We start from the raw sequence: 22550 nt of genomic DNA on the forward strand, positions 1-22550 counted from the left end.
AGGAGGTAGAAGGGATCACAGCGGTTCGAATGATATATAACTCATCCCGATTGCACACTTCTAGCGGGATTTGTTCATCATCTCACATCTTCACCATTTTCAGCCATTTTTAATTTCACCGACTCCATACTCACGATGTCGACTGCTGCCACTGCTGCCAGCGCTTCTCACGCCAACGCGTATGAGATGTTAGGTACCCCGCGCCTCCGCATCTCGACGCAGATCGCGCAGGCTCTGCTTGTTACCCCACCTCTGAATTCCACGATCGACGACCTTCCTCACATCGTCGTAGGCAGTCGAGAGTTCGTTCTTGAGACGCAGTTATCGCGAAGGCGTGGCCGAGGGCGCTCTAGCTGGATTCGAGATCATGGCGAGTTCCTCGTCGAAGTTATTCAGAGCCGCGCCGGCGCGTCCTTTTGGAGCTGTCGACGATGCGACGCGAAGGGGTCTCCTCGTCTGTTTGGCGCTGCCGCCACCTCCGCTCCTCAAGAGCACTTACTTCGGTATGTATCTGTCAGCTTTCTTTCTATATAAGTCATATACTGACGAAGCTGAAGTAGCCATAAGGTCTGCAGGATCTCTGCTGTGTCAGATGAGGACTCTGACAGCAGTACTCTGCCCTCCTCGGCAGACACATCAGGCCCGCCTTCGTACAAACGACTTCGACCTAACAGTAACGTGCCGAGGGCCAAGATCACGACTCTGAGAGACCTCAGCGTTGCCTCCATCGTCTCTGCCGATCTCCCATTCGTCCACTTCGAGAACGCCTACGTGCAGCAGATGTTTCGGTACCATAACCCGGAGGTCGCTGGCGAGATCCCGTGGGGCCGGACGGCGATTCGGGACCGTCTCGATGACTTCTGCCGGCGTGGAGAGGCTCTCGTGAAGTCTGAGCTTCACTCTGCACTCTCAAAGATCCATCTATCATTCGATCTATGGTCATCACCAAATATTTACGCCTTTATGGCAGTCACTGGTCATTTCATCCATGCTGACGGCACAATACAGTCTCGTCTCTTAGCCTTCCCGCAGCATCACGGCAACCACAGCGGCCTCAGCCTCTCGGAGACCCTTATCGACGCCGTCGACCGTTATGAACTCCGGCCCCGCATCGGAGTAACGATCTCCGACAACGCTACGAACAACGACACCTGCCTCCGGGCCTTCTACCGGAGTATCTCGCCCGAGATGACGGATGCGGACGTCAAGGCCCGGCGAATGCGGTGCTACGGCCACATCCTCAACCTCGCCGCCCGGGCCTTCTTGTTTGGCGCTGACAAGGAGGTCCTAGAGGCTGAGTCGGACTTCTTCCGGCTCTGTGAGCGGTATGAGGACGATCTTGAGCTCTGGCGGAAGCTTGGCCCCGTGGGCCGGCTCCGGAATATCGTCAAGTTCGTCCGGGCATCTCCGCAACGGACAGAGCGGTACCGGAAGGCTGCGGCGGAGGTCGACGGAGACTCCGACTTCCGGATCTTCTCGGAGTCACGCCGGGAGGCACAGCTTATACTGAATAACGACACTCGATGGAATAGTACGTATCTTATGATCGAGAGGGCTGTGAAGAAGAAGACGGAGATTCAAGCCTTCCTATTAGCCAACAACGACGACGACGATGCCAGGCAGCACATCTCAGAGAAGGACCTACTCTCGAGTGAGGATTGGAAGGTTCTCGCTGAGATCGGGATGATCCTTGAGCCCTTCTACCTCCAGACGAAGCGGTGTGAGGGCTGGGGTATTAATGACGGGCATGGGCGACTCTGGGAGGTAACGTTGGGTATCGAGTACCTTCTCTCGCATCTCATCAACTGGAAGATCTACTACAACGCCAGTTTATCACCCAGTATAGATCACGACGATGAGGGTGACTCTCAGCAGTCGCAGCAATCTCAGAAGCGTGCCAGGCGGGCCCGGCGCCGTCATCATAACCTTCAAGCCCTGCCCGATCATGTACACCAGGACTGGGCATCGCCAGCCTCTCGATCTGCCTCGAGATTCGAGTCTCTCAACGAGGAGTGGCAGACCTTCTTACGTAGCAGCGTTGAGCAGGCGTGGCAGAAGCTCTTCGATTATTATGATCTTCTCGGAGACTCGCCACTGTTCTCTGGTGCGATCATCCTGCACCCGTCATATGGTATTTCATACCTAAGAGATATATGGGGGCAAGAACACCAGGAGGGATGGGTTGAGAAGGCTCTGAAGACCCTCACAGAGTACTTCGATCAGTGGTATCGTCAACCCGGCGAGATATATCCGTCTAGCTGGCAAGCCGGCATGCTTCCAGTTGATCCCGGCGCCGGGGACGGAGAAGATGTGCATTACCGGCAATGGGTTAACAGCTGGCGCCGCAAGACGCCGCCCCGGACGGATGAGCTTGATCTCTACCTCCGGCACCCTCCGGAGACCACCTCCGATCCCGTTCGATGGTGGAGGGACCATTCGGAGACCTTCCCGGCGCTCTCGCGGCTTGCCCTCGACGTCTTCGCCGTGCCGGCGATGGCGGCAGACTGTGAGAGGGCTTTTAGTACTGCCAAGTTAACCCTCACTTCGCAGAGGCTCTCGATGGTGCCGGGTACTATAGAGACTCTCCAGCTAAGTAAGAACTGGATGAAGAGGGGGGTCTTGATGCCTTTGCAGAGCTTTACTCTGTTGCCGTCGTGATGTATATAACTTCACTTTTTCTTGATTAGTAAGGGTTTTGCACGTGTTTTTGTATGATGATTGACTTATTTTAATTGGCAATTCACCAAGTAGTCAAAGCCTCAAAAGAAAAGAGGCAATTTAGCAAGTTGGGGGGTCAAAATTGACTTGATTGGACTTGCGGCAGCGCTGGTGCCTGATACACCATCGCCCAGTTTACATCCAGATCCCCGTCGATCTAGTAGCTGTCAATATTTCTTCCGCACGACTGCAAACACCCTTGAGTAGCTCCGCTGCGGATGTCAACTCCAGTCCTGAAAGGAAGGCCGTCTTGACCAAGATTCTCGAGAGAATCTATAGTGCCAAGAGACCAGTCATCATCGCCGATGGCGAGTGCAGGCCATTCGGCATTGTTAGTGACGTTCAAGCCCTCATTGATACGACCGGGTGGCCCACCTGGACAACGAACTTTGGGAAAGGTCTTTTCGACGAAACACGCTCAAACTTCCATGGCATCTACAGAGGGGAATTTTCCGACCAATCTGTCAAGGAGACTATCGACAGGGCAGATCTTGTCCTCTTCTTCGGACCGCACCTGAGTTCAAGCAACACGTACGGTTTCACGGCTTTCCCTACCTCTAAGGTTGCCATCTTCATCAAAGCAACCCAGGTTGAATTGGGAACCGACATCTTTCGAGATGTCCCAGCTTCATACGTTGCATCTGGACTGCTCCACCACATCGATGTCAATAAGATCGCAAAGTATGAACCGTACCCTCTTCTGCCTCGGGATTCGCTACTGCCTTTATCCGCTCTGGCGGACGACTCGAGTTCGATCTTCCAAGACAAGCTGTGGCGCTCTATTGCCAACATCCTTCGGCCTGGCGATATTGTCCTCGGAGAGACAGGCACTGCAGGCTATGGTGTGCGGGATATGCCCTTGCCACCACATACGAGGCTATTCACTCCTGTTACCTGGCTATCCATTGGTTTCATGCTCCCAGCTGCCCAAGGAGCGGCGCTTGCCCAGCGGGAAATGATCGCAGAGTCAAATTACTATGGTCTGAAACAGGGCCAGGCTCGTACCATACTCCTGATCGGCGATGGAAGTTTCCAAATGACGGCACAGGAGTTGGCCACAATCATCCGACACAATCTTGATGTTGTGATTTTCTTGATCAACAACGATGGGTACACCATTGAAAGATGTATTCATGGGCGCAAGCAGGAGTACAACGACATATCTACCTGGCGGTATCTACTTGCCCCTCACCTCTTTGGTGCTAGCAAAGACACCTACACCGCTGCATGTAGGAACTGGTCGGAACTGCATGATGTTTTAATCAATGCACAGCTAGGGTCTGGAAGTGGACTTAGAATGGTTGAGGTTTTCATGGATCGTGAGGATGCACCGACAGGGCCACTTCTACAGTATTTAGAAACACAGAAGGTAAAGGCGACACTGGCTTAGTATGCACTGGACATATAATAGAGATGAGTTTGATTTTGCAGAAGACTGATATAACCTCGCATGTCATGTCTATGAGCAGTCTCCTAGCGAGAGATCTGACCTAGCCCAGGCGGACCGCTTACAGGAAGTGTCGCGAGTAGGCAGGGAGGGGATCGATCATCAAGTGGACGTCCTCCGAGCAAGATAAGAAATCATGGTCGCGAGGAGATTTCTCTGAAGATGCCAAAATGCTTCAGTCAAATTCCAATGATTATTCAAGGTGTCAATAGCAGTAGGCTGGCTGCAATGTCAATCACGACTTAGCATGTTCAACATACTTGTATGTAGAATATATTAATCACACGGTGACAACACTTCCCGTCGTCCCAGAAGTGCTTATCATAGACATACTTAGGGATTGATCCAACAACCTTCATGGTTCCTCAGAAAAGCCAATCAATCGAGGTCTTCAACTTTTCACGCCATCCTCGCTTCTCTGTATCAGTCTCTGGTGTGTATCTGTCCGTCTCCAAGTCCATCTCGCTAAGGCTGACGAGCTTCGTCTTCTTGTATAGCTTCCATCCAATGATCATGACCAACATAACTGGCAGTTCAATGTAGAAGCTGACGAAGTTTGCCGGATCGAAGCGAGGTGCGAAACAAGACCACCCTTGAATTAGGATGATGAAAGTGTTGAGAATAACACAAGCCCATGGCCCAACGGGATACGTGGGATTGGAGAAGGGTAGGAGGTGCGTCTTGCCTTGAATCGCCAGTGCTCTACGGAATCGAATTGAGGTGATTCCAATTGACAACCAGCTAAGTTGATTTGACACACCGACAAGACTATGACGCAGCTCAGCAGCTGAAATTGGAGGGATTGGAGTTCAACTCACTTCTGCAGCCAATTCCACAGCTGTCCTGCCCCAATAAAGCTAGAAGCAAAACAAAGACCGCTAGCTAGCGATGTGACGACAACAGCAACCCAAGGTACCTTTTGTCGATTGAGATTTCCAAAGGTACTTGGTGCGTGTCCAGCGGATGCCAGTGCATGGATTAGGCGAGCGCCGGCGAAGAGTGCGTGGTTCCCAGCGGACACTACACTTGTCATGACCACGGCGTTCATCACGCTTGCTGCGACACTCGCTCCGGTCATCTCAAAGACGAGTGTGAATGGCGATACGTCGACAGTCTTGGCGGAGAGACCAGGGTAGTTGTATGGCACATTGAGGCCGATCAAAAGTATAGACAAGATACTGGGTACATATATGTTAGCGGGGCCGACCAAAAACATCTTGCAAACACCTACTAGAAGATGAGGATCCTCCAAAACACGTTCTTCACCACCTTTGGCAAGTTCTTGGCCGGGTTCTTTGTTTCACCCGCTGTTATCGCGATGGACTCCGTCCCGCCATCTACGTCTCGTCAGAACCATTCATATGCCGTCAGTGGGTCAAAGAAAGACACAAGGCCTACATGCAAATGATGCTGTGACAAACACAGTAGCAAAGCCGCCAACCCCTCCGACGAATGGTGCGTTGGGCAAATGCCAGTTTTCACCGCCAATGTAATGGCCAGTCGAGTTGCCGCCACAGTTGACGACTATCCCAACAACGATGAACACTTGGGAAGCGCAGATCAGCAATAACGAACTGCGTTGGCCGCGGTTTCGGTCGACCCACCACCACAGTAATAACCTTCAGTAAACTTAACCAGTATTCAATCTGTCAAATGTCAGCAATCAACGTTTTCAGCCAGCGTTTGGAAAGTCCGCCTACCTCTCCATAAACCTGCACCGCGATCAAATTCGCGCCCACTAAGAAGACCCAAAATATCAAGCTAAGAGCCCATCCGGGAAAATTGTCTGTCCAATATTTGATGACAAGTTGAAGAGCAACTAGATCTGCTGCCGTTGTAACAGCGTCATTGAACCAATAGTTCCAGGTCAGTGCAAAGCCAAACGAATCGTCGACAAAACGGCTAAGTTGAAGCAATCAATTAGCAAAAAAATCGAACGACAGATTATCTGGGTTATGCGTTACCCTGCCATGGTGCAAAAGCTTCCAGCAACCGGAATAAAGGCAGCCATCTCGCCGAGACTCAACATCGTCACGAAGACAATGGCACCCACGATGGCGTACGCAAGTAGCATAGATGCCGGTCCCCCGGTCGCGAGAGCCTTGCCTGATCCTAGGAATAGACCCGTTCCTATGGTACCTCCAATTGCTATCATTTGCACCTGTCGTGCAGATAGGGAACGCCGCAGGTTGTCAGCCGCAGAGGCCTGGGCGCATATAACACCTTCATCGTTTGATATACGTTGGGTGACGGTGTTGGACTTCTTTTCGGCATTGGGTGACATTGTGAAGGCTTTGTGGCAATTTATGCACGTATTCAGATCAACCTGTGAGGGAAGGACGAGCTTGAGAGTAGAGCAGTCATTGCAAAGAAGATGGTATCAAAACCCAACCTGCTTGAAATACTTCATTCAACTAGACTAGCCAAGAAGGAGAAAAGCTGGGGGATTGCGGGCAGAACTCTCATTGGATAGAGATACCGGAACATTGTTGTCAAGCGGATGATCAGGCCGGTTTCTTGAGACTGGGAAAGCTGCCGGAAACGCATCTTATCATATTTTGCCTATCTACCTAGCTCTGTCCGGGGGCCGGCGGACCCAGGTCTATCATTCAGACTGACCAAGCTTCTTTTGTAATATAGTTTGCATTCCGATAAGACCTCTGACGGATGACGCCTGTTTACTTGTCCGGGACACAGGAACCGCAGTCAAGCAGGGACTTTGACGTCGGCGACCGACATGATACAACGTACAGCTGGACCGAGAATCTTGATTCTTGCGGACCTCAAACAGCAACGTAGTAATCTCAACCCCGGACGGAAAGCTGTGCTCCACGCCACGGGAGACCTCTGTTCCTCTTCTATATCTGTCGTGCCGACTGTCGGTTTCAGAGACTCAACAAAGATATATCGAAACGGCCAAGAGACGCTGTACAATCCTGGATCAATCAAGCAGATGAAGCCAGCATGACGATTCGTGTGGATTGAAGTTTGAGCCGCTGATCTATGTCAAGGAATAGTTTTGACCGATGAATGCTGCGAATCGGAGTGATCTCGGAGAAGAGTTGATTTCGCCGTAAGCAGTGACACAACCGTTCGCCGAAGGCAGTGGGTCCGAGTTTTTGTAGGTGGCACTAATCCTTGATGAACTGCGTCTTGAATCCTGGTAAGGGTCATTCGGAGAAGGACCAAGATTTTCAGGTAGCTCACCGGCACTCTCCGAACTGATGATGACGTGTCAGAAGGAGATTATTAGCCGGCATTGAATGCAAGCGATGTCGGGACTGCTTGTATGATATGTCCGGGACTGATCACAGAGACTTAGCCGAGGACATCTTTGCCCATTTGAGGCCACAGGAAGAGAATGGGATAAGACTTGACTCTCAAGGACATGATTCCACTTCTTGGACAAACATAGTGTTCTTTGCATTTCGCCTCCAGATACACTGCACAGTTATATACCATAACGGAAGTGAATCCTCGCTCTCAAGGTCTGAGATCTGAACCAGCTCAAGCTCCACGTGGAAGCCACAACAACGATCTCCATTTCTAAGTTAATTAAAATTGAACGATGAGCGACTCGAAATCGATGCAAGCCGTCGTGTTTCATGGTCCTCGTAATATTTCACTCCAAGAGCGACCGATCCCAAAGAGTATGCATATTTCGATACCTTGCAAAGATGATTCCCGCTCCGAGCTGATGTTGTTCAGTACAGAATGAAGCCGATATTATTGTGAAAGTGGATGTCACTGCCTTGTGTGGATCGTAAGCAGGTCACCGCAGACTATCCTGTTCGTTGAGAAACCACAAATTTAACATGAGGCACAGAGAGCTGCATGTATATCGCGGACACCAAGCGTCGCAGACCGGCTTTATCATGGGTCACGAGTTCGCTGGAACAGTCGTCGAGGCAGGTTCAGAAGTTGAGACTTTCCGTGTTGGCGATAAGGTTGTTGTGCCGTTCACCGTCTCTTGGTAATAAGCCCAGCCATCCCAGAATCCTTCACCAGAGCAAGCGGCCATAGCTGACAGCGGAAGCACAGTGGCAACTGTTTTTACTGCCGCAATGGTGGGAGCGCACGCTGTCCTGAGTGTCTTCTATTTGGCACAGCTTTCCTAGATGGCGGGCAGGCGGAGTATGTTCGAGTTCCACTGGCTGATACCACAGCTATCGTGGCGCCAGCGACAATCGCCGACGAGGCACTTGTCCTCATGGCCGACATATTTCCCACGGGGTACTATGCGGTAAAAAGCGGTATGGAAATGTTGACCGGTATGGCTGTCCGTGACAGCACGATCGTAGTTGTGGGATCCGGTCCCGTGGGCCTGTGTGCCATCGTTGCGGCCGCCAACCTTCGACCTCAACGTCTCCTCGCTATCGACAGCGTGAAAGACCGACTGGGGCGGGCGGAGAAGCTTGGAGCAAAGCCTCTGAACCTTCTTGATGGCATGGCGAACCTGCAGGCTCAGGTCGAGGCTGTGACCGAGGGTCGCGGTGCCGACCTTGTCATCGAAGCCGTGGGCCTCTCTCCGGCGTTGAGAACGGCCTTTGAAATTGTACGGCCGTTTGGAGTTATTAGCAGTATCGGCGTGCATTCTCAAGATTTGAGTGCTACATGTCCTATGTTAGATGACATTCTGCTAATGACTTGTAGATACCGTGGTCAGCGAAAGAGGCTTACGAGTACGTACTCGCAGCGAGCGCATCCCCTCTTACAGTCGAGGTCATTGTTACTGATCTTATTCCAGCAAGAAAGTCCGGCTTCAAATGGGCCGATGCCCCGTTAGGAGCATTTTCAGTGAGGCTTTAGAACTGCTGGAAAAGAAGCAAAAGTCTTTGGGGTGAGTTTTGCGTGACTGACTCAATTGTCTCGCCTTATCGTTGGAGCGATCGCTGACTACGAGAAGGTTCTTGACTAGCAACCGCATGCCACTATCAGAGGCAGAGGCTGGGTATAAGTTGTTTGATGGAGCTCGAGTGTCCAAGGTGATATTCAAGCCAGGCTTGTAAACAATAGCGTAGATTGATGTGCAAATGAGTGAGATGAATTTGAAGATTCGTTTGCAATATTTTTATCCTCTTGTAGCGCATTCAAAACGTCAGTTGAATTGTTTAAGACGTGTACAACACAACATTTGTGGTACCAATGGGTCGGTTTTTATTTGGCCTTGGAGGCTCGTTTAATGCCCAGGTTTGTTTTTGAGTGTACAAATCAGGCTCTCGGCACCTTGCGCTCAGAATGATTGATGTACAAGCACCAATCATTTGACGAGGCGGATAGGTACCGGGGCCTATGCAGGCCGAGTGAATTCACTATGCTGGTTGGCTTGGTAAAATGACACGCTGTGATCGGCAGTTCGTGCAGGCGAATCATTGGTATATGGAGTGTCACAAGTCAGCAACTTTGCATATGCCATACAAGTCTGTAACCCAATCATTTCAATGTGAACTATTCATCTGATCATTCCTGCAGTCGCCTTGCAAAATGCCTGATGAGGCAGTGCATGGCGGATTTCGAGCCTTTAGGTCGCTGCCTCGCGATCCAGTGGACGCTGCTGCTTTTCGCAATCCTTCATCATTTGAGGAGTATTGGCGCCGCCGCAGGACCTTTTGCGCTCAGTCAACGTCGTTTTCCGTGATGGAGTTTATGTTGGCCTTTGGTTCAGTTGGCGATTTCATCGCGGTTGCAAAACTAATCAAAGACATTATTGCTGCATTAGATGACTGTCGGGGCTCTGCAAAGAACTATCGCGATGTTGTTCGAGAACTCGAGATTCTTCACAGGACGGTGCAGCAGGTTGAACGGATTTACGACGACAACACTCTTGATGTTCATCTTGATGACTTGAAAGCGCTCGCAACTAGCAATTTGGCTCAGATTAACGGGTCTCTTCACGATTTTCGCGATCGAACTCAGAAGTTCAGCCCCGGTCTCAATGAAGATGGGACGAAGAATCGGGCTCGGGACGCGTTTTGGAAGATTCAATGGAAGTTTAAGGAACATGAAGTCATCAAGTTCAAAGATGAAATAAGAGGGCACACCGCATCTCTAAGCATGCTCCTAGGAATAACGAATATGTGAGTATCAGTATCGTAGCCGGAAGAAACCTGATGCTGACCTCATGTCATTTGTAGTCGCCTGACGCAACGAAGCCATCAGGACTACATCGAACAGGCCTTGAATGACGAAAATCGCACATTAGATGCTATCAAACGATCCGGCCAATCAATGAAGCGATATGTTGGAGCAATTGGGAAACAATTATTCTCCAAGCTCAGTTCAGTGGCCGAGATTGGGATACAGATCCAAAGATCCACGTCCAATATCATGACAATGATGGTTGCACTGTCGGGAGAGCTGAACGGGATCAAAAGCATATTAATGAGACTATATGTAGACCGACCTCTTAGCGACGAATATTTCACCCTCGAAGATAGCACAGGTCGAGTGTTTCCGATTCACCTGCGGACCATCACTTCCTGGGATGCTTTCGAATATGTCCTCATGGATCGTTTCAAGGGGAAAAAGGGTGCACACCGAGTCAAGAAGAAGCGATACACTCTAAAAGAACGCGCAAGTGACCGAGAGGTAAACAGGTCACTAGAATGGGAGAGTGCATTCTTACCACATCAAATGGTGGATATGAGTTTGATGTGCAGCGAAACATCTTCGAATGCACAAAAGAGGCATCCTGCTAGCTGTCCGTGGTGCCACGAAATGTCACCTGGAAAGGCTGGTGCTCAGGCTCAATGGTGAGTTCTTCCTCCTGTAATATGATATGAGAGTCACTAAGAACACGCAGCAAAAATTGCAAAATGTTCTTCACTCGAGTGGTCGAGTTGGATGATGCAGAGATACTTCCAAAGAGTGCCTCGAAGGGCGCAGAACCGAGGCGTCGAGCGATACGTTTCGGCGAACCAGCTTTTCCGAGGTCAAACAATGAAATAGGAGATGAAAAGGTTGTCTCGGGCACTCCTATGGTTCCTAATGACAAACCAAAGAGTTGCGGTCCTCAGTATGAGAGATTGAATAGGAAAAGACCCAACACTGCGCATGACTCTGATTCTGACGATGAGGACTTTCAAGGACATACGAGGATCACCGTTGTGTCCAAGGGAAAGCGACCCGGTCCATTCTTTGCGGAGCAACAAGAGACATTTGCTACAGCGGCACGAAGACTTTTTGAGAATGCCACAGGAAGCTTTATGAAAGACACTCATACCGACGCCGCCAGACCAACACAATTTCTACCCAAGTCTTCGAAACAAAACGTACACTACTTTAAATTCGGATCTCATGCGCGCGACAAGTCCTTTAGTCAGTCAATCCCCTTGGCGCAAGGTTTTGAGGACATAAGAAAGACGGCCACCGGAGACTTAGATGAAGACTCAGATGAAGAGAGTCTCCTTGCATCTGAGCAAACCGGAAGCACACCAGAAGAAGTTCTGGACATGCCAGAACAAATCCCATATGCACCGGAACAGCCGAATTACAGACGAAGAAAGGATCTACAGATACAACTGAACACAGAATCCGAAGACAATGAAAACATGCTGCTACCTTACGAACCAGAGATGATGGCATGGATGAGAGCAACGATATACTTGGGAAAGTACCTGAAGAAGCCACAACCTGGTGAAGGCCCCTTCTGCGGCCACGAGAAGTATGAAATAAACAATGCATATGGCTTTAAAGAAATAGTAGGACTGAATTCTGATGCGACTTGCCCAACGCAGTCGGACCAGGAACATCCACAGCCACGGGAATGGCTATGCCTGCCGCAAGATTACGTACACCCCAGGGGTAAGAGACCATATCTTGAAGGAATGAATAGACGAATCTCAACTAACTGAACATGATATAGAAGATCGAAAGTGTTTGGCTCAAGAATGGAGGGCTAGCCATCCATCAAGCGATGCGTTACTTGATTGGACTACGCCCACGCAGGATTGGCCTGCTGTACTTCAAAATGGAGCATTCGACTACGAGTCCCTTGGAAAATGGATCTACGACTGTGTCAAAGGCGACTGCAGTTCGAGGTGTCCAATTAGCTTACCGGCCTACAACTTGTGGCAGGTCCTATCACAGCTGACAAGACATATGCTCCTCCCGGGGCATTGCAATTTTCTGGAACCCAAAACCAAGATTCACAACGTTTGGAAGAACCTCCATATTGAGGGCCTACTTCTTCTCGAGGAATTCAGGTGTCACATCAAACGATGCGAGGCCCCGGCCTTTGGGCCCGGACCTTATCCAGAAGACTTCCAGCCGGATGATGATATGGGCCGCATACTTGCTCAGCGCTTATTCGAGGCAACAGAGCCGAGGATCAATAGTATGTCGCTTCTCATTTTAGAAATTGCAAGTTTCAATATGGAGTTCTCGGGTTGCGAATCGGCGTTCAGAAAGGCACTGGGCAATCGAGGACGGGACTTAAAGTTTGAGTAGTGTACACATCTTTCATCCATGTTGGATGCCTAGGTTTGAAGTCTTGGCGGGCTCTTGTTTCTTCTGACAGGTTGTCGCCCTTTGTCTTGTCGTATTATTCGCTAGGTCGTAACCGTACAGTGGCTGGAATCGAAAACATGAATATCACTGTTACTCTTGAAGGAATGCCGAGCTTCTGGAATGTTGCATCTCGTGATCATCGATTGTCATTATACTATACACATGTTTCCATTTTGATACAGATGTTCCCAATTACTCCTGCGCAATCTTCAAGACAGCCTTGCCGAAGTTCTGTCCCGTAAGCATACCGACGAAACCCTCCGCAGCCTGATCAATGCTCTCCGTGACGTGAAGCTTGACCTTCAAGTCACCCTTGGCAATGAGAGGCTGCACCTTCTCCTGGAAGGGCTTGTAATTGGCGGGGGACAGGTCGACAAGGAAGCCCTGGAAGGAGAGCTTCTTGGCGACGAGGTGGAAGAGTCCACGGACACCCTTCTGCTGCTCGAGAGGGGTGTTGTAGTCGGAGATCATACCGCAGCCGATGATGCGGCCCTTGGGGTTGAAGGACTCGAGGGCAGCCTCGAGGTGGTCGCCACCGACGTTCTCGAAGTACATGTCAATACCCTGGGGTGCGAGGCGCTTCAGGGCGTCGCGGGGAGACTCCTTCTTGTAGTTGAAGCCGCCATCGAAGCCGAGCTCGTTGATGATGAAGTCGAGTTTCTCGTCAGAACCGACGGAGCCAATGACCTTGACGCCCTCAGCCTTAGCCAGCTGTCCGACAATCTGGCCGACGGCGCCAGCGGCGGAGGACACAAAAATAGTCTCGCCCTTCTGGGGCTTGCCGATGTCGTAGAGACCCTCGTAGGCGGTCATACCGGGCATGCCGAGGGCGCCGACGAAGAGCGGGAGGTCGACGTTGTGGGTGTTGGGGACCTTGAAGAAGCCCTGGGTGAACTTGGCGGGGATGACGGCGTACTCGGCGTTGGGGCCCATGAAGGAGGTGACGAGGTCGCCGGCGGCGAACTGCGGGGTGTCGGAGCGCTCGACCTTTGCGACAATGGAGGAGACGATGGTGGCGCCCTGCTCAAAGGGCGGGATGTAGGACTTGCCGGCCTCGGCGGGGCGCATGCGGCCGCGCATGTAGGGGTCGAAGGAGGAGTAGAGGACCTTGATCAGGATGCCGCCGTTGAGAGGCTGCTCGAGGTCGATGGGGCGGTCCTCGACGGTGAGGTCCTGGCCCGGGACGGGCAGGCCCTTGGGGACCTGCTTGAAAACGAAGCACTTGTTGGAAACTGGAGCCATTGTGATGAGTTGTTGACGATCTGAGGAAAGGGGTATCAAAGGGTTGGGTATCGCGAGATTTTGTAAGATGAATGACAAAAATGTGAAAATAGGATGAGATTGTGCTGCTGTTTCAAAAGTCAACTCAATCTTGGGAAGGGATAGCCAGTTTCTTATATGGGATTTGAGCACTTGCTCCAGATCATGACGAAGCTCCATCGGGCCCGCGCCGGGTCCGACGAGGTGGTCCCTTGATGCTGGCCTTCATGGCAAACACGGGGTTGCCAGCGGCCGGACCATGCTCTTCAGAAGACGGTAGAAGCCATAACGTCATGATGGAAGAATGGCATAGCACACGTCGAACAATCCACTCGTATGGTTGTCCTGTCGGTGGGGTATGGGTTTCGCCTTCTGATCTAGGCTTGGCTGTCAGTTCGTGAAATGGTTCCCCGATCTAGGATAGCCTGGGAATCCTGCCAGCTTGTTTGGGAACGAGTGCTGCTCTCAAGGATTGCTTGGCTGATCGCTTGACCGCTTGCCGTGTGGATAATTAGTAAGTCAGCTCTCTGTGCGAACATTTTTTTTTCTTCCAATTTTTTGCCCCTCATTTCTGTCTCTGACATCAAGATGCCGCGGCTCATGGCGGGGCTACCCGCTGCACGAAACGGTAAGCGGTCTGTCGCTAGGCCAATGAAGCTAATTGATCCCTCCATGGACCGGGGACTTGGTTCCTGTTCTTTCTTAGGGTTGTTTTGTTGATAACGTTATGGTCGGCGTTAAGGTCCTAATGCTACGCTCTGTAGTATGTACCGCCACGTCGCTCTTCTCTGGTCTGCAAAACTGACGGAGTCGGGATTGCCGCTTTGTCCAGGAAGCCCCGAGTCAGGAGTCCGTCCCATCACTGACTAGCTCTTGACAGCATTTCGTCGTGTCGCCTCAGACAACTGAGAGGGCCACAGAAATCTCTGCCATGAAGCAATGATGACAAAGCGAACACCAGACATCTCCGGAGCTGGCTGCCCGTTTCGGTGCTCTGGATCCGAACGAAGCTCCTAGAGCCGCCGGCCGTGCTCCCGGTTACCAGGTCCGCGGCCGAGGGATGCAGAGTCTGGCCAGGCGGTCGGGACGGAGCCGAGGTTGACTTTGGACCCCTTTGATGAGCCTTTCAAGTGTTGCAGACGGGGTCCGGGGCAATTGATGGTGTCGGGCAAATGATTGCTCCAGAATTTGAGCACTGAGAGAGGGGCCAGATCCAGTTGTGAACTTGTGTGATGGTATTCTTGATTTCAAAGCCACAATTTCCGCCCTCCACATCGTCCCAATTCCGCTATCCACTTGGGGCGATCATCCACTGATTCTTCTCGAATTCTCGAAATCTCCGATCGCCCGCTGCCCATGCTGTTCTTCAATGATGTGCCGAGTGACATGCTGGCAAGGGTCCTAAGCGGCATCTACCGAGAGCAGGTGTTTTGTTGTCGCCATCATCGTCGCGTGTCCCTTGATGGTCTCTTTCTCTGGGATCTTTGTTTCGGACGCGGTATCCGCGGACACAGTCACGAGTTGAACACCTGACGATGATCCGGAATCAACCCAGTACTCCTCATAGCCCGTTGGCACGAACCCGATCTTTTCGAAGAACCGTTTTCCATCCTCTGTGGCCGTGAGTGCTGCCAACAAACATCAGTCATCACTTTTTCTCCGCGCGTGCTCTCGATAGAACTCACCCGACTGCCCGATCACCTTCCACCCTACCTCCGCCGCAGCCTCGACGACAGAGTTCATCGCGAACCTCCCGAACCCAGGCAGCTTCATTGTAGTCTGGGGCTCATCGGTCCTCTCGATGTGGAATACATGCAGACCAATCTCTGCATCTTGGTCGTTCTCGCCTGGAAACATGGTTGCAGGATCAATGGCCGTCTCCTTGAGCCTGCCAACCAGCAAATCGCGCCAGAATGAGGATAGAACAGGGAGTGCGATGATGGTACCGGCCAAGGGCCATGACATCCACTCGCTTCTGACGGCCGTGAACCAGAAGCATTGCGCAAGCTCTGGTGCCGCCTCTGTCCAGCTGCGGAGGCGATCCAAGGTGAGCGGCGCGGGGTAGATATTTTGGTCCGACGCGAAGATGTCCTCCAGCATACTGTCGTCGAGGCCTTCTGCCATTAACGGCGTTTTCGGCTCTTTCTTCGGAGGCATCTTGATGTTAAAACCTGTCCAAATTTCGATGATTGATGACGTTCAAAGAAGGTGAAGACACAGCTAGATGACGCGCCTTACCTCACGCCCTAATCGTAATTGTTGAGGACGCGCTGCGGAATGCCGACATGACGCGCGCTGTGTAAGTTCTGCCACGGGGGTTGAACCCCGCCAGATCGCCCCCTGATGCGGCCCAAGCCGCGGCAAGCAAGGTGCCCGCCCGCGAGAATTTGTAAGGTAAGACAACGTGGGTTGGATGACAGATGCCTGAACTCGGAGTAATAAAACCATGTTCGACATGGCATCGAAAGATTTCTCTTCTAAGCATGGTTCAGTGAGAAGCGTCTTTGGAAGTTTGCATTTGTAAAGGCTTCAGAAGCTGGCTCTGTTCAAAGTTTAGCTGTGAAGATTTCGCATTGTTCATTTTCCGCAGTATGAAAGTACATGATTTGACGAAAATGTTTTCAATTATCGCCAAGCACGCAGGTCCCTCCGAGAATACAAACTCGCCAGAAAGATCCAAATCTCAGCTAGGTGATATCGTGAAGAGTTTCCTGGTATTTTCCTAGGCCTGGGAGATGATGGTTGCAGCTTGCTCGGCGAGGGCGTAAGTCGCAACCTGCAAGTGGGCAGCGATCGGGACAGGGAACACAGAAGTGTCCACCACGAACAGGTTGTCGACTCCCTTCACTTTCAAGTCATTGTCCACAACCTTGCCCATAGACGCTGTACCAGACGGGTGAAATGCAGATCTTTCACGACATGGACTATTAGCATCAAGATACCAGGAACACTTTGCGACGTTGTGCAACTTACCGGACTGACGCGCGAAGACGATTATTCAGGGCATCGTCCGTGATCCCTTCTGCAAGAGCATCCTGCCCCTCAGAAATGACCTCACCTCCAAGGATCTCTCTTCCCAAAACAGTGGTGTTACTCCCAGCGAACCGGTACTGCAGGCGCTGAGCCTCTCGATGCACATATTGGTCAACGTTGGTACCAAAGTAGTTGGGATCGACGACCGGGAAGTCGCTGGCGTTGGTGGAGGCAAGAGTAACGGTACCTCGAGAAGTCGGGAGAAAGAGGATAGACATGAAGCTGACGGTGCTGCCACTAGCACCGCCTCCGTAGCTGAAGTACTGGAACACATGCTCCAAGAGCGTACGATTTTGTTGAAGCAGTCGATGCGTGCTTGGATCCGGCGCCACGCCCTCATCGGCTTCGATCGCTGCAGCCAAGCCCGATGCATCGACGGATATGGACACCATGAAATCCTGCGGGTTGCCCCATCCATACTGCTCCTGGTCGAAGAGTGGGTTTCCGGAACCTGGGATCCAGCCTTCCTCTGGGTTCCTAATAGCCCACGATGTTGTTGAGGAGGAGTGCTCCATGAAGTTCTTGCCCACTTCAGGCGATTTGACCTTGACATCAATACCATGGCGCTCTAGCTCATCGCAAGGACCAATGCCGGAAAGCATGAGGATCTGAGGAGTTCGAAGAGCGCCGGCCGATAGGATGACTCGTCGACTCAGAATCTGTGTGCCGTTCGCGAGCTGAACTCCGGAGACATGTATCGTTCCATTCGTAGAGACGAGCACTTTCTCGACTACAGTATCAGCGAGCACAGTAATACCATCAAGCGGATAGATCACTGAAGCAATTTCTCTCCGATCGTCGTGCTTGTTTTCGGAAAAGTCACCAACACCAAGAGGGTTGCCTGCGTTGCCATCAAGCCCCGGCAGGGTAGGTACTCCGATCTCATTCCACGACTGGAGCACGTATTCGCGAAGAGGGAAGGGTCTGTTTGTCGACGTGACCGTTTGATCAAAGACGTTGCCAGTGTAGCCGTGTTGTTCCGGGTTCCGGTCGGGGTGTTGGAAGGCTTCGGACTGCCTCATGAAGGGAAGCTGGCCGGCATATGACCAGCGGTCATCGCCGACCGTAGCTCCCCATTCGTCGTAGTCGGCTTTGTCGCCTCGAACCCAGTTTCCTACATTACAAGGGTTGTTTCAGTAAAGATGAAGGCTCTTCGCTAATAGGAGACAGCTCAGAAGACCTACCAGCATTGATCAAAGTGCCGCCTCCCAATCCGGTGCCTAGAAAGATGTCGAGGGTCCGGTTGTTGAGTTTGACTTGCGGCGCCGTAGGAACGCTCCACCGAAGGTCGGCACCACCAGTGCCGTTTGGCCAGATTATGTCTTGCCGATCGTTGGCGTTGGGGCCAGCTTCGATGACCAGAATGTTGAGGCTGGTGTTCAGGCCCAGCAGGCGGTTCGAGACAACTGAACTGGCCAGGCCGCCACCAACAACGATGTAGTCCCAAAGCATGATCTAGAGTTGTTGCCGGTCTTAAGGAAAGCAGGGTAAAGATTGACAAACAGTCGGTGCTGTGACATCCAATCTCAACATAACTTGCAGGAGGAGAGCAGCGATTAAATACATTGCCACAATGACCACAGTGCCCCTTTCTCTGTCAGGGGTCGCGTCTTGGCTCGAACATAAGGCCGAACGATGATTCCAGTTCACTGAGACTTAAAATGACCATCAGGGTTAAATCGGTCCTTTCAGCATCGTCATTGCCGGCACGCATCGTAACCTTCCTATGGCGGCGACCTGTCCATGCTTTCATCGAGGCTTGGCTGAGCTATCAATCTTTCGAATTGCTGTCATTGGTACATTCTCTTGCGCAATACTTCTAGGGGCTGTCTTGGGTGCCCACCAAGGAGCTCCCAGGGTAGCTCAAGCAGCTCGGTGGCTGCTGCGATGGGTCTAGATATCAGCCGGTGGGATGTCAGCAAGTTGCATGTCAGCAGGTAGCATGAAGCGTCATTTCGGGTCACATCAGGTGAAGCTCCTTATTCCTGCATTAGATGATATCAGTCTGACAATCCAGGGATACTGAAGGCTCGGAGTGATTCAACAAGTATTGCTGGGGTTGTTGCTTTTTGCAACTCCTGGAGAAGGACTTATGAGGCTAGTTGCCTACGCGAGGATCAATCGAAGTCTCAAATCAATACAACCCTGCGTCGACGGGTCTTCATGTATGGCATGTCAGTAAAGCTGTTGAATGCCAAGCACCCGACGGGATGCTGAATCGATGCTACCAGCTGACATTGCCAATCCCCGTGGTGCATCTTCTTTGTCTGCAGAACTGAGAGCAGCAACCCCGCAACATAGCGATGGTGTTTCCTCCTAAGAAATACACACAGGGAAGCTTGAATGCGCGCTTTTGTGTCTGACATAATGGGAGATCTTCCTTATACCTTCCAAGTCTTTCAGCGGGAAACTTCATTTGCTCTTGGTCGTTTCAAGGCAGGAACGATGACAAATAAAATACTTTCGGCACGCTCGAAATGAATGATTATCGGATCTATTTATGCCCACACGAGGTAACCATAATATGCCAGAATCCCGTTTCTTATTCTCACTCAGGCAATTGAAAGTAGATCAACTCCCCTCTAGCGGCCTCGTGCTGCTCTGGATTGTTCACGGTGGAAAGCAGGAGGTGGTCAAGCCCCGGAGTTCCCCGTATGTAATTATAAATAATACCAATCACCGATACAGCAAGCATAATACCGCTATCGCTGGCAAATATCATCGACGGGGCCAGACGCATGATCCTCAACGCTTCGACCATCGGCTGCCAATGGTGCTTGATCTCTTCTGGCATATACAGCGGCCCGCTCGTTGTCTTCTCGAAACCCCTTTCTGGCGGGAAGGGTTGAGGTTGTCGATTGCCAGTACGCAGAATATGTAAGACCTGCATGACATAAACCAGAGTTGAGTTGTATATCAGGAGATCCGTCGCCTGATTCGCTGATTTAACATCTATAGCCCTCGTCAAGAGGTCCTTAACCCAAGGGATCGTAATTTCATCCGCGTCTTGTGGCAGATGCAGCCATACTTCTGTGGCTGTCTTGGGATTAACGACTTCCCAGTCTTTCCGCCACTTATATAGGCGTGATAGATGATCCCACGCTCTCAACTCGACATCAAACTTTTGACGTTTTGTCAAAGAGATTGATGAGGGGCCAAGCATAGCGCCGAGGCCAGGCAGGTCGACGTACATGTCTATGAGCCGGTCGTGCAGGGTCTTTGGGCTGTGCTTCCATGGTATGGTCTTCCAGGCTACTTGTTCGAAGAAAGAGGCTTCTTTGTGGAAGAAAGAGCTGCATGACTAAGTTTGAGATGTTAAAATGAGCCTCAAGTCTGGACCAGTGAGTAGTTCTATTGAAGATACTTACGTGTTGCGCTCGTATTTGTCTAAATATCGTCAACATGGGCTCGTGCTGGAAGTGCTCTGGCCCGCAAAATTCAATGACTTGAATCACCCCAACGTAATGTGGAAGGTTTGGATTGGCTTCAATGGTGTACTGTTCAGTTATTAGCTCGGTATCTGTTATGTCTCAAGTTACGTATCATCTTCAACGGGCGTTAGGAAAATGGAAATACGCATACCTGGTACATGCACAACACCATAATAGTGAGAGCCCAACGCGCCATGTCATCTTTTGACTTTTCTTGAAGCGCCCAGTGAAGTGCTCTGATGACGCCGCCATTCATCTCATAGCCATCCGACACCATTTTGGGCTTTCCCGTCATTGTTCCCATGTACGCCAAGGCAGTCGCCAGACCCGCGGTATAGTGCGCCTTTTCTGCCTTTGTGGAGTTCGCCGATATTGACGTACTCAGCAACGGTTTCCAAAACGGTGCCCAACGGTAGTTAGCCAGCAGATGTGAGAACGCCATCGTGTTACGGAAGGCGGTCAACGGCAACTCTGGTGCAATCTTGGCCCGCAGGACCGGCGCGGAAGTCACGGGAACTAAAGCTGGGCTGCCGCTGCTCTCCCCACTGACCGTGTAGTTCTGCATGCGGAGCGGCAGGTCATAACCCAGGCATTTATGACCTGACTTGACACACCGGCCGCATTCTGGGCGTTCCCTGCCTGATTATTGGAGGATCCGTCAGCTCGGGAGAGCCCGCAATGAGATGTGAGATCCTCCCGGCCGGAGGTACTTACCGCATTTCACCCGCCTTCGCCGGCAGGTGTGACAGTAGCCGCTCGTAGGCGCGCGTCCCATCTCGGCGGCCTGACTCGTGATGGACAAAGAAGAAACAACGCTGTGTCTCGGTCTGCAACTTGCCAGCCCGAGTCCTGAGAAGGGTGCGTGATGATGTGTCAAAGGCGCGGAGAGGCGTGTGGTTGTCTCCAAAGAGAATGGCAAGACAGTGATTGTGTTCTCAATCAGGAAACTTTCGTCGGCCTCAATTGACAGCAAACACAAACACCGTCTCTGTGATATTTAAACTGCGCGCTTCAAAGCAGGCGCGGGGTGCAAAAGTGGACTTGGCCGACATGAAACGGTCTGCCACTGACAAATTCGGAGCGTTACCCGGATGTGCGGGTCTACTGACGACGTTCGCCAGCAAAGATGCTGCACAAAGGTTCGAGGCCCTTGTCAGCGCTAAACCCTTCATGAGAGAGATGCTGCATAAGCGATGTGTACCCTGGGCATTCGTAAGTGCGGGCCTATCACGACTCTTCTTGCAGAAGGATTCATCACGACTATTGGATGATCTACCGCGCCGGGGATGTCTCGATGTGGTAAGTTTGCTCGAGATGCAGAGAACCGCGCATAAGGCTGATATTGTTAGCAGGCATCATCGTTGAAGTCTGACTGAATGAGGTGCTAGAATCCCCATGATTCTGAGGGAAGGTAAGGGGAGTGATTTGGGGGAAGCAAAAACGAGAGAGAAAAAAACAGTGATACAGAAAGGAGAAGGTCCAACGTCGGACAGTATGACTTGGTGTTGAGCTAGCATCGAAACCGTTCTCGCCACCTTGACTATGGGCTGGGAAAATGTGTATCAACTGCTGTCAGGTGTGAGACGGCCTGCCTCTTCCACAAAAGAGTACCGATAGTCAATATACCCATTTAAATAGAATCTATGGATTGAGCAAGAATCTGAACCCCCCCCCCCCTCTTATGCCTAGAAACAGACATCCACACGAGTGGCAAAGCACCACGAAGCTGTGGGGCTCTGAGAGCCTATTCATCACCTTGACCAACGTCCTCCCGGAAGGCTTGGCAACTTTGTCCTGCTATAGCAGGTGATTACTGGATTTTGGTTAGACACAGGGACCGACTGAGTGACTACATGTAGGTTAACCTGATGGGCTGAGATTTCATAATGTTTATGTTGGCACGATACGTTACTCAAGGTTCCTGTGAAAACATTGCAATAGGACTCAAGTACTGCAACGAGCCTCTCGTGATAGATCCATGAACGGAGGGCGGACAGAGCGAAACTCTGGAGAAGATAGATTCCCACACGCACCGAGTGGCTATCGTATCACCGCACATACGAATGGCGACATAGTAGCGGCAAAGCCAGTGTGTGGTCAAATCTGTCAACTCGCGGGCCCGGTGGTCATATCGAACATGTATCTCATTGTCA

At 51.4% G+C, this 22550-nt stretch overlaps 8 protein-coding genes across 8 annotated transcripts; 3 read left to right on the forward strand and 5 right to left on the reverse strand.

The window, feature by feature from the left end:
- Positions 1-135: 135 nt before the first annotated feature.
- Positions 136-4108, forward strand: pdcA-3 (Pyruvate decarboxylase; the record flags this gene model as incomplete). The annotated part of the gene is made up of 3 exons (XM_032036832.2): positions 136-503; positions 561-2506; positions 2853-4108. The coding sequence occupies 3 exons, from the start codon at positions 136-138 to the stop codon at positions 4106-4108; spliced, it is 3570 nt and encodes a 1189-aa protein (XP_031884162.2).
- A 422-nt stretch (positions 4109-4530) lies between these two features.
- On the reverse strand, positions 4531-6449 carry CGGC5_v000269 (putative amino-acid permease; the record flags this gene model as incomplete). The annotated part of the gene is made up of 5 exons (XM_066150651.1): positions 4531-4933; positions 4984-5343; positions 5397-5502; positions 5564-5739; positions 6130-6449. The coding sequence occupies 5 exons, from the start codon at positions 6447-6449 to the stop codon at positions 4531-4533; spliced, it is 1365 nt and encodes a 454-aa protein (XP_066009690.1).
- A 1591-nt stretch (positions 6450-8040) lies between these two features.
- ybdR-0 (putative zinc-type alcohol dehydrogenase-like protein YbdR) lies at positions 8041-8974 on the forward strand (the record flags this gene model as incomplete). The annotated part of the gene is made up of 3 exons (XM_066150652.1): positions 8041-8138; positions 8207-8720; positions 8819-8974. The coding sequence occupies 3 exons, from the start codon at positions 8041-8043 to the stop codon at positions 8972-8974; spliced, it is 768 nt and encodes a 255-aa protein (XP_066009910.1).
- A 675-nt stretch (positions 8975-9649) lies between these two features.
- On the forward strand, positions 9650-12257 carry CGGC5_v000271 (uncharacterized protein; the record flags this gene model as incomplete). The annotated part of the gene is made up of 5 exons (XM_066150653.1): positions 9650-10242; positions 10300-10753; positions 11167-11828; positions 11902-11968; positions 12030-12257. The coding sequence occupies 5 exons, from the start codon at positions 9650-9652 to the stop codon at positions 12255-12257; spliced, it is 2004 nt and encodes a 667-aa protein (XP_066009911.1).
- A 608-nt stretch (positions 12258-12865) lies between these two features.
- On the reverse strand, positions 12866-13915 carry RED1-2 (NADP-dependent oxidoreductase RED1; the record flags this gene model as incomplete). The annotated part of the gene is made up of 1 exon (XM_032036838.1): positions 12866-13915. One exon carries the CDS (start codon positions 13913-13915, stop codon positions 12866-12868), a length of 1050 nt encoding a protein of 349 aa, XP_031884213.1.
- Positions 13916-15334: 1419 nt separating this feature from the next.
- On the reverse strand, positions 15335-16090 carry CGGC5_v000273 (uncharacterized protein; the record flags this gene model as incomplete). The annotated part of the gene is made up of 2 exons (XM_032036839.1): positions 15335-15561; positions 15619-16090. The coding sequence occupies 2 exons, from the start codon at positions 16088-16090 to the stop codon at positions 15335-15337; spliced, it is 699 nt and encodes a 232-aa protein (XP_031884204.1).
- Positions 16091-16655: 565 nt separating this feature from the next.
- On the reverse strand, positions 16656-18418 carry CGGC5_v000274 (alcohol dehydrogenase; the record flags this gene model as incomplete). The annotated part of the gene is made up of 3 exons (XM_032036840.1): positions 16656-16842; positions 16907-18080; positions 18151-18418. The coding sequence occupies 3 exons, from the start codon at positions 18416-18418 to the stop codon at positions 16656-16658; spliced, it is 1629 nt and encodes a 542-aa protein (XP_031884205.1).
- A 1096-nt stretch (positions 18419-19514) lies between these two features.
- On the reverse strand, positions 19515-21172 carry CGGC5_v000275 (Arginine metabolism regulation protein II; the record flags this gene model as incomplete). The annotated part of the gene is made up of 4 exons (XM_032036841.1): positions 19515-20267; positions 20335-20463; positions 20549-21036; positions 21112-21172. The coding sequence occupies 4 exons, from the start codon at positions 21170-21172 to the stop codon at positions 19515-19517; spliced, it is 1431 nt and encodes a 476-aa protein (XP_031884206.1).
- Positions 21173-22550: the final 1378 nt, after the last annotated feature.

This window comes from Colletotrichum fructicola (genome assembly GCF_000319635.2).
Source record: "Colletotrichum fructicola Nara gc5 chromosome Unknown KSG_Nara_v1_contig01, whole genome shotgun sequence".
NCBI classification, from domain to species: Eukaryota; Fungi; Ascomycota; class Sordariomycetes; order Glomerellales; family Glomerellaceae; genus Colletotrichum; species Colletotrichum fructicola.